The sequence below is a fragment of the Narcine bancroftii genome, chromosome 6, assembly GCF_036971445.1.
Source record: "Narcine bancroftii isolate sNarBan1 chromosome 6, sNarBan1.hap1, whole genome shotgun sequence".
Taxonomy (NCBI): domain Eukaryota; kingdom Metazoa; phylum Chordata; class Chondrichthyes; order Torpediniformes; family Narcinidae; genus Narcine; species Narcine bancroftii.
This window is the reverse complement of record NC_091474.1, coordinates 2754542-2765654: the sequence shown is the minus strand read 5'-3', so window position 1 is coordinate 2765654 and position 11113 is coordinate 2754542. Positions and strand designations below refer to the sequence as shown.

Here is an 11113-nt window from a genome sequence, read left to right as displayed (position 1 = left end):
AACTGAGATTTAACGGAGAGACGTGATACCACATGTAACCAGCAGGCGTCACCCTTGCCAGTATTCCAGATACTCGACACTTGCACAGGGGTGTCCAACTCAAATTCACAGAGGGCCAAAATTAAAAACTTGGACTAAGTCGTGGGCCAAACTAAATATTTATTGAAAATTTTCAACAACATCTGCATGTTTTCTCTTCTTTCAACATATGTAATGTTAGACTTTTTCTTATTAAAATAAATGTTTAATAGTAGTTTTGGTTAAACTCTTTCCAGAAGAAGCATTAACAAATGAGAAATAAAATATTCAATAAATAATATTTCTCTCTAGCCTTTAAGCTCCTTTTAAATGTTTTTTTTTTCACAAGCCAACAAGTCAAAAAAATAACAACTTGCTTCAATGAAAATCCAATCTTTCAACTAGGAACAGTCCAAAGTTAACCAAAGAAAATATGAATCCAAGCTTAGCTTGCTCCACTGTGATTTACTCTGATGCACCTGGGTCTAAACCAGATACTTGGCATCTCTTCTTAGATGCAAGTTCATCAAACTCTGGGGTCAGAGTTTGCCTCCCACCTGTCTTGAAAGGTCCTGTTTTCTGTCTTTCGTTTGGCCATTTTTCGTAAGGGGTTTATTACATGTGAGTTAGGCGGCAGGTCGCAGATGCTATAAAAGTAAAGAGAGGAGGTGGGGCGATTAGCGGGCTGACGGGCCGGCGCCAACGCATTTGCAAAGTATTCTGGGATTTGTAGTATTAGCTGTGCATGAGTTATACTGGCGCGGCGGCCAGCGGGCCAGCTCTAATACATATTTGATATGATCTTGCGGGGCAAATATAATTATATCACGGGCCAAATTTAGCCCGCGGGCCTGAGTTTGACATGTGTGTTCTACAGTGTCGACTGAAAACCCGTCCTTCATAAATTCATTAAATAATCACTGTTAATACACATTTATTTTGTTTGCACAACAAGTCATTCATCAATTTATTTATTCTATGAATTTTCCACTATTACAATTTTAAAATCTCTGAATCTGGAACCATAATTATGAATAAAATTCTGCAATATTGTTATTCAATTGATCCATTCATTTCAGTATCAAGTATTCCTGTAAATGGCATTCACAGATCATATTTCAGACTCTTCTGAGGAAGTCTCATCGTATAATGTCAGATGAAAATGAAACCAAGTCTCCTTCATAGCAAGAAACCAGCTCTGAGTAACTTGAAATCCTGATCCACTTTAACAATGAAATTGATGCTCAGGCCCAATCTTGGGGACCAGCCTTGGATACTCCCGATGAATGGTCAGTCTTAACATTGTCAGCCTGAACAATGAATTCTCAGTGACCTACCTGTTCTTCCCCTGACTTCTTATCCTGTTCTGAGATTAATTGGATATGGAAAATCTCCACTTCACCTCCTTTTCACCACCAGTTTCTTCTTCACAGCTTTTTACCAGTCTGACAGACCACATACGGGTTTGAAACAATTAGTAAAGATAAATTGTATTACAAATATATGAAATTATTCAATTACAAAGAGGTATTAATTAATTTGTGATTGGGGTAAATTGATTTCAAAGCAAATAAGATCATGTTCATTAAACAGAATAGTTCAATAAATGTACTTAATAATTTGCGAAACTAGCAAGAATTGCCAAAGAGAGCCGGAGATCCTTAAAATATCATATTGTACCCAAAAAATCGTTGAAAGGTCTGATGAAATTCTGGTTTTATTTCTCGACACTTCGGGTAAAGAAAAGCTGAACCGTATCAATTCCCTTGTGAGATGACACCACAATTCTGTGAGCAGTTCGAAGCCTCATGCCACTGATTTGAAGTGTGCAATGACTTGGTACCTTGGTCCAATTATAAGAAGTGACGCCGTGAACTTGGAATTTAGGATATTGGCTGTAAGTTCTTCAAAATATCAGGGAGAACCAATTTCAACAAAAAGATAGAGGATTGATTGAGGAGTTAAAATAAGGAATTGTGGGTTGAAAAAAGTTAAGCCAAGCCTTTCAGAAGTTCATCTTGATTGTTAAAAATTGGAACTCTCTTCTCCAATCAAGTTGATGCAAGGTTCATAGAAACCTAATGACACATTGACAGTATTTTAGCCAAAGAAATGAATAAAGCAGATAGTCGTGTGGTTATGTGACAGACAGTAGTGATGGTACTGAAGTGTGTTGGTGTGGAAGGGAGTTGGTCGTAGTTTAGATATTGCGACTATTACCTTGATCTTTACAGAATGAAGTAACTTCGTGGAACTGGTTCCCTTTTAACGATGATCTTTATTGGTACTCTGTTCGATATTTGGAGAATTTCACCCCATGTTATTGCAACCAGTCAATAATAATAAGTGGACGCGTGAACAGGCGGACGCTCCAAATGTGAGCAAGATGACGAGTGAGTGAGTGGATGTGTTTTGTTGGACGCTGCCAGAGCATCAACCTCTGTGACGAGACGAATGAAAAGCAAGAAGGTGCTTTCATGCCGACCATTTGCGAGGCGTGAATCAATGGGCAATCTCTTCAACCATCTGCCCTGGAGGCAGGAACTGCCTGTGCACTTGCATTGACCGAACTCCACTCCAAGTCCCCCGTCTGCACCTGTGCTGAAACATCTGCCCCCCCCCCCCCCCCCCCCACCACTACCACACCTGGATGACGACGGCAGCAGAACGCCAGGCAGGTGCATCCTGTCCTGACACGTGCCTTGCAGCCGGAGGGGACCATGTCTGAGTCAGAAACCAATGTTTTGTTTTGCATGGCTTTTTTTGACGTGCCAACGACTCCAAACGGTCTTGAAACGAGCAAGAAGCGACTTGCATGGAATCCCTGGTATGAGGCACACTTTTGCTCTTTGAATTCGCTCTGCAAGCGCAGAGAGAGAACAAGCCAAATCATCTATAAAGTTTGGACACCGATGCTCAAAAAGTCGGATTCGTGACCCCTTCAATTTGACAACGAATTCATCTGATGTGAGACTTTGAGCAAACTGGCCTCATCCCAATGGAGCGGAAAAAGGGAAGGGGGGGATGAAACAATGCTGGAGAAACTCCGCAGCAAAGATAAAGATCCCGCGTCGGGCCCGAGCCCTCCATGTCCCGAGCCCTTCATGTCCCGTCACTGCATGTCCCGAGCCCTCCATGTCCCGAGCCCTTCATGTCCCGAGCCCTTCATGTCCCGTCACTGCATGTCCCGAGCCCTTCATGTCCCGAGCCCTTCATGTCCCGTCACTGCATGTCCTGAGCCCTTCATGTCCCGAGCCCTTCATGTCCCGTCACTGCATGTCCCGAGCCCTTCATGTCCCGTCACTGCATGTCCCGAGCCCTTCATGTCCCGAGCCCTTCATGTCCCGTCACTGCATGTCCTGAGCCCTTCATGTCCCGAGCCCTTCATGTCCCGTCACTGCATGTCCTGAGCCCTTCATGTCCCGAGCCCTTCATGTCCCGTTACTGCATGTCCTGAGCCCTTCATGTCCCGAGCCCTTCATGTCCCGTCACTGCATGTCCCGAGCCCTTCATGTCCCGAGCCCTTCATGTCCCGTCACTGCATGTCCTGAGCCCTTCATGTCCCGAGCCCTTCATGTCCCGAGCCCTTCATGTCCCGTCACTGCATGTCCCGAGCCCTTCATGTCCCGAGCCCTTCATGTCCCGTCACTGCATGTCCCGAGCCCTTCATGTCCCGAGCCCTTCATGTCCCGAGCCCTTCATGTCCCGTCACTGCATGTCCCGAGCCCTTCATGTCCCGAGCCCTTCATGTCCCGTCACTGCATGTCCTGAGCCCTTCATGTCCCGAGCCCTTCATGTCCCGTCACTGCATGTCCCGAGCCCTTCATGTCCCGAGCCCTTCATGTCCCGTCACTGCATGTCCTGAGCCCTTCATGTCCCGAGCCCTTCATGTCCCGTCACTGCATGTCCTGAGCCCTTCATGTCCCGAGCCCTTCATGTCCCGTCACTGCATGTCCCGAGCCCTTCATGTCCCGAGCCCTTCATGTCCCGTCACTGCATGTCCTGAGCCCTTCATGTCCCGAGCCCTTCATGTCCCGTCACTGCATGTCCCGTCACTGCATGTCCCGAGCCCTTCATGTCCCGAGCCCTTCATGTCCCGAGCCCTTCATGTCCCGTCACTGCATGTCCCGAGCCCTTCATGTCCCGAGCCCTTCATGTCCCGTCACTGCATGTCCTGAGCCCTTCATGTCCCGAGCCCTTCATGTCCCGTCACTGCATGTCCTGAGCCCTTCATGTCCCGAGCCCTTCATGTCCCGTCACTGCATGTCCCGAGCCCTTCATGTCCCGAGCCCTTCATGTCCCGTCACTGCATGTCCTGAGCCCTTCATGTCCCGAGCCCTTCATGTCCCGTCACTGCATGTCCCGTCACTGCATGTCCCGAGCCCTTCATGTCCCGAGCCCTTCATGTCCCGTCACTGCATGTCCCGAGCCCTTCATGTCCCGAGCCCTTCATGTCCCGTCACTGCATGTCCTGAGCCCTTCATGTCCCGAGCCCTTCATGTCCCGTCACTGCATGTCCCGAGCCCTTCATGTCCCGTCACTGCATGTCCCGTCACTGCATGTCCTGAGCCCTTCATGTCCCGAGCCCTTCATGTCCCGTCACTGCATGTCCCGTCACTGCATGTCCTGAGCCCTTCATGTCCCGAGCCCTTCATGTCCCGTCACTGCATGTCCCGTCACTGCATGTCCTGAGCCCTTCATGTCCCGAGCCCTTCATGTCCCGTCACTGCATGTCCCGAGCCCTTCATGTCCCGAGCCCTTCATGTCCCGAGCCCTTCATGTCCTGAGCCGTTCATGTCCCGAGCCCTTCATGTCCCGAGCCCTTCATGTCCCGTCACTGCATGTCCCGAGCCCTGGTTAAGAGAGCGATTCTGTCCCCAGCGCGGACCGTTTGGTGGCTGCGCGTGTTTGAGAGGCAACGAAAAGAAGCACTTGGAGAAGAATCTCTCACTTTGAAGAGGAGGGAATTGGCAGCTGAAGTCGCGCCCTGCACCCCGACATGGACCGAGGCTGGAGGCGCCCAGCCATCGGTGGGAGCCCGAGGGACGACCGACCGGCCGGGAGATCCGCCGAACTGGGGCTCGGGTCAAGACAAGAGCGCTGCTTCATCCCCGGAGCTCCAGCTCGCCCGCAGCCTTCCGGTCGCATTAACCGCTTCCCATGTCAAAAGAAAGTCCAGCCCAGCGGGGTTTGGGGTCTTTTCAGCTCCGCTCCGCGTGGTTTGGCCTCGCTGAGGTGGCGGGCAGTTCCTTCTCACTCTCGCCCCGTGGCCCGGGTGCAGAACCGTGGGCTTCGCTCGGCCCGTCGGGCTCCACCGCCGTCCTGGGCTCGGCGGCTTTGTGCAGACCCCTGGGGGGAGCCGAGCCTGACGCCGAAGCCCCTCCTCGTCTCTCGCTTCCCCAGTGCCTCGATCCGATTGGACGGCGGTGGGACCGACATGAGCTCGCCCTCCTCCTCCGAGCGGCTCCAGCCCCCAATATTTACACCAGATCGCGCAGCCTTTCCACTCGTGAACTCCCTGCGTGAGGAGGGACACTCCGCTCTCCGCCGGCACTTGGGGGTCTTCAGGCAGCCGGACGGTCAAGATGCCGCGGTCCTTTCTGATCAAGAAGCATTTTTCCACCAGTAAGAAGCCCAATTACGGCGAGCTGGACAGCCAGACAGGTAAGGGAGCGCCCGGCCGGGGGGGCGGGGACGGGACGTCCGGCCGGGGTTGGGGGGGGGGGGTCCACCGTGCACGCGTCCCTTTCCCCACTCTGGCGCTGCACCAGCTCGTCTCCGTAACGACTCTGCCCTTTCTTTCAGTGCTCATCTCCCCCTTCCTGGATGAGAGGTACCCGGTCCCCGCCATCCCTCAGCCCGAGATCCTCCGCTCCGCCGCCTATTACCCCGCCCTCGTCTGGGACCCCGGCTTCTGCTCGGCTGGCATCCAGGGCGAGAAGCTCGATTCCCCGGCGGCGGACAACGCGAAACGGCGCCAGCCTCACGACCTGGCATCCTTATCGAGCGAGGAGGAGGACGGCAAGACCTCGGACCCTCCGAGCCCCGACTCGTCGGCCACGGAGGCGGAGAAATTCCAGTGTCACCAGTGCACCAAGTCCTACTCGACTTTCGCCGGCCTGTCCAAGCACAAGCAGCTGCACTGCGACCTCCAGGCCAGGAAGTCCTTCAACTGCAAGTACTGCGACAAGGAGTATGTCAGCCTGGGAGCGCTGAAGATGCACATCAGGAGTCACACGCTGCCCTGCGTCTGCAAGATCTGCGGCAAGGCTTTCTCCAGGCCGTGGCTGCTCCAGGGGCACATCCGCACCCACACCGGTGAGTGGAGGGCGAGGAGGGCACCGGCGCGGGCGGGCGGGGTGGGGGGGGGGGGGGGGGGGGGCACCAGCACCACTCCAGCCGGCAGCATGTTCCCAATCTCTGCTCATCTTCGCCACGTCTCGGGGATCTTTCATAATAGATGGGAAACATCCCTCTGCTTAAGTCAGATTGGCCAATCTCATAAGTGAAGGAAACTTGCTCTGGTCGGTAACTTGATTCCGGACAAAAGCCCTCCATGGTTGGTGGCTTCCCAGACTGTGTCCCCCCCCACCCCCCCACCTCCCCCCCACCCCCCATCCCCTCTCCTTCCCCACCCCCACCCCCCCATCCCTCCCCCCCACCCCCTCCCCCCACCACCCCCTCCCCTCTCCCCTCCCCTCCCCCCACCCCCCAACCCTCCCCCACCCCCACCCCCCTCCCCTCTCCTTCCCCACCCCCACCCCCCCATCCCTCCCCCCACCCCCTCCCCCCACCACCCCCTCCCCTCTCCCCTCCCCTCCCCCCACCCCCTCCCCCCACCACCCCCTCCCCTCTCCCCTCCCCTCCCCCCACCCCCTCCCCCCCACCCCCCAACCCTCCCCCACCCCCACCCCCCTCCCCTCTCCTTCCCCACCTCCACCCCCCATCCCTCCCCCCCACCACCCCCTCCCCTCTCCCCTCCCCCCCACCCCCTCCCCTCCCCCCCACCCCCTCCCCTCCCCCCCACCCCCTCCCCTCCCCCCCACCCCCTCCCCTCCCCTCCCCCCTCCCCCCACCCCTCCCCCACCCCCACCCCCCCCATCCCTCCCCCCCACCCCCCTCCCCTCCCCTCTCCCCCCCATCCCTCCCCCCTCCCCACCAGCTCAAAGAGGATGTTGTTAGTGGGAAACAAAAAGACCCTGTTGTGAATCTTCGTTTCACCACTTAATTCTTTCTGAGTGGTGGTGTTGTCCTGCCATGTGAATGACTGACAGAGACGGGGCAGGTGCATTGACGAAGCTCTGCGCTCTGTCCAGTGCACCTGTTACAGTGCATTGCAGACGACCCAGCGACAGACTCCAGCTGTCACCTTTCGGGGCCATCAGTTTGAAATGCAAGAAGGATCACTGTTCACAATGCAGCCTCTCCACGTCTATTGATCAGCCTTTGGCATCGGTTCGTTTCTACTTTTGTTGTTGATTTCACACCTTCTTAACGAACGCCAAATACCCTCAAAGGAATTACAGAACACTCCCCCCCCCCCCCCCCCGTTTGCTTGTCAATGGTTCCCTCGTCAGTCCCTTAGTTTGGTTCCAACATTTTTCTTACTTGAGGAAAGTTGCTTGTAGATTTAACATTGAGTGTGGGTTCGCCAAAGTGCTGTTAAATTGTCCAACGTGCCCCACAATCCGGATGTGCTGAGCCCAGGACTCTTGGAGTCTGTTCTGTGCTTCTTAGACTGTGTGTCTACTCCGTGACCTCTTTGCTCTTTCAGCCACCTGTCATTTTGAAAAAAAAGAATTACTTATCATGAGTAAAATAGAAGGGATAGGTCATTAATGAGCTTTTCAAGTAGATTGTTATAAAGTTAAGAAACACTTGGAAGCACCAATTTTCTCTGAAAACTCACGCAGTTGTCTTTTCCACATTAAAAGGAGAGAAGCCCTTTTCCTGTCCTCACTGCAACAGAGCATTTGCAGACCGATCCAACCTCAGAGCCCATCTGCAGACCCATTCAGATGTGAAGAAGTACCAATGCAAAAACTGCTCCAAGACTTTCTCCAGAATGTCCCTTCTTCACAAACACGAAGAAACAGGATGCTGTGCAGCTCGCTGAGAAAGATGGCTCGTTCAAAACCACATGTTCTGTGTGGCATTTCGGCCCATTGGTCAAAGACTGAATCTTTTTATGTTGGCCTTCTCGTGCTGATTTTTATTTATTATGATTACAACATCGATATGAACATTCCAGTTTTACAAATCAAAGTTACCACCTTTTGGGGAGGGAGGACAGAACAGGCTGGCTCTTTTAGGGGTACCTTAAGCGATGTCAAGAACATTTCAGTCTAAACCACCAAACAGGGAGACTGTTTTTATGGTGTAACTATGCAATAAAATGGTAAATGAGGGCCGCTGACATAAAATGTTCTCAGTGGAACAATGAAGCCTTGCAATGATTTGTGCAATGGGCTTAACAGACACGGCTTGCTATTTGAAACAAAATTCCTGTTTACAGGCGAGCTGTGTGCTGAAGCACCTGTTAATAGGAACCTTAACAACTGCTTTTCAGTGGAAGTGTAACGAATGGCAAGCAGTTGTCACATGCTACAATGCAGGGCTTAGATCAATGCCTGACTATTGACAGGTGTGTGCCAAAAGACTTTTTATGGCTATTGACAGGTGCCTGGTGAATGCATCTTTTTTTCTATACAGTGTACACAAATTGTCACATATATATTTGTTTACATTACAAGGGTACACTGGTATTGCTCTTTGTATACTGTAATTTTTTCACGTGACAGTTTTGTATTGCTAAGACTTTAACATGTACATTATATAAAGAATAATAAAATTTTTTACATTCAACGGAATGTGAAGTAATTCATTGATTAAAAAAGTAATTCAGTAGGCGCTCTTTCTGCTAAATTTGGATAAAGCCATAGCCAAGCTAGAAACAACCCAAATAATATTTTAGTGTTATGTTATTAAGCTTTCGACATTGTGGATTCAAGTATTTTACTGATTAAAAAGCAAAATGGCTTCTTGGAAAAAGACATTAATTTCAATAGGTTTCACTGAGAAAAATTAAAGGAAATGCTCACATTTGTATCCTTTCATGCCTTCCCCTTTCTCCAGCATCAGGAGATCTTGGCTCCGTCCTCTTGAAGCATCTCTTTTCTTGGCCACTGGGAGCTGTGATTTAAACCATCCATTCTCAGGAACTCTGACCCCCAAATCCTATCTTTGCTCTCCTGGTGATCTTTTAGTCCGTCAGTACATTTAATCTCATTCTTTCTTCAGCTGCTTCTCTCTCACCTCTTCGAAGTGCCTTGGAACTATAAAATGCACAAGCTGTTTCCAATTTTGCCCATGGCTTGATTGAAGATCAAAACTCCAATGGGATTTTGGTGCCTGTTTCCATAGGCCCTACAGATCCCATTAGAACCATCTATTCCCTGCAGCAATTGATGAACCTATCATTCCGTGACTGAGATTGTACACACATCCACCAGAAACATCAAGAATGGCCAACTGATTTTTTAATACTAAATTCTTCAAATCTAGACATACAGACCCTTTCGGCCCACGTGGCACAATTACACCCAATTAACATACAACTCGTACATTTTGAACGTTGGGAGGAGAGGAGCACCCAGAGGAAACCCACACGGATAAGGGGAGAACGTGCAAACTCTTTACAGCCAGTGCTGGATTCGAACCCCAGTTGCTGCTGCTGTAACAGTGTTGCCGCCCCGGACGATTATCAGGTTGGACGTGATGCCCAATACAAAGCTGTAACTCCCGCCCATAACCATCCGCTAGTTTTCTAGCTGAGCACTCGCCACTAATGAAAAGGATCGCCAGGTGCTGGTATTTGCGGGCAAATTTCGTCTCTGGTATCATGGGGTTCACAGGGCACAAAACCCAATCACTTGAGAGCCTTTTGCATGCTGCATAACCTCACTCTCTAGATGGGAGAGTTCTTGCCATTTGCTTGACAATGAATATTAGGTGACCAGGAATATGAAGTGAAGGTGGTAAAAGAGGAGGTTAGAGGAGAAGCAATCTGAATAGACAATTTCAGCCTGGATAGCCCATGAAGATTTGTTGACTCCTCATTCACCAAGTTATTCACTCTGTCACTCACCATCATTGCGTGTGCTTGGCCTCAATACAATAATAACAGCCACCACAGCACACACATTCCAAAACCAAATTGATTAAAGCATGCTTTTTGGCCGAGATAAATCAACTAATTACCTTGACCTTTGCTCAAGCCTGATGTCTGTGCTTTGATTCCTCAAAGTTAGAATGCTATAAATAGCCTTGGAGAATGACCTCAGATGGCTTGAAGACTAGAGCCCCAGTACGAGACTGTATGATCTCAGCATGGGCAGTAGTAGCTTGCATTACTTGGCTGACAACAGGCAGGGCATTGATGGATCGGCGACGATTGGAGGATAAGTGCTGCTTCCTGAGAGAGAACAGCACATCTGAGCTCCATGGAGCCACTGCCCCAGAAATCCTGGTAAACCTTTGCAGTGTAGCCCTGTGGAATGCTGAGAGAGACTGCCAATCACGTACAACATTGAAAGGTGCAGCCATAATGGCAGCAGTCCAGGATTGCATGGCACCAAGCCCATAGACGATGTGCATCCAAGTTTCTGAGACAGAAGTCTGAGCTTGCGCACGCTAGCACTTGAACATAGGGTGGCCTGCTGCAAGTGTTGTTCTTGCCACCTGCACTGTCTGCAAGTTACCAGCCCAGGGTTTCAGTGTGGGCAGATGCTGACTTCACCACAGAGTAGTAGCAGTTGAACTGAAGGCTGTGCCCATGGAATTATGCATCACTCTGTCTTTGTCATCCACTCCCTCTTTCTGTGTCCCAGTTGCCTGGCATGGGTGCACATCTTGGGTGACTGAAAGGCACAAGTGAGGTTGAGGCGAAGTGTTCATTTTCATGCCCTTTGCAGTTTGTATGTCAGAGGACATTGTGAGTATAATCTGTCCAGCTTCTTCCTGTGACGATGGGTTTCGCCAAGGCATTCAAGATGCTCTGGTTTTCTCTTACGTCCCAAAGACATGCTGAGCGGTC

General features: G+C 50.8%; 1 protein-coding gene across 1 annotated transcript; it reads left to right on the top strand.

The window, feature by feature from the left end:
* Positions 1–4776: 4776 nt before the first annotated feature.
* On the top strand, positions 4777–8883 carry LOC138735609 (protein snail homolog Sna-like). The gene is made up of 3 exons (XM_069883673.1): positions 4777–5682; positions 5824–6336; positions 7953–8883. The coding sequence occupies exons 1-3, from the start codon at positions 5604–5606 to the stop codon at positions 8132–8134; spliced, it is 774 nt and encodes a 257-aa protein (XP_069739774.1). The 5' UTR covers positions 4777–5603; the 3' UTR covers positions 8135–8883.
* The last annotated feature ends 2230 nt before the right edge of the window (positions 8884–11113 follow it).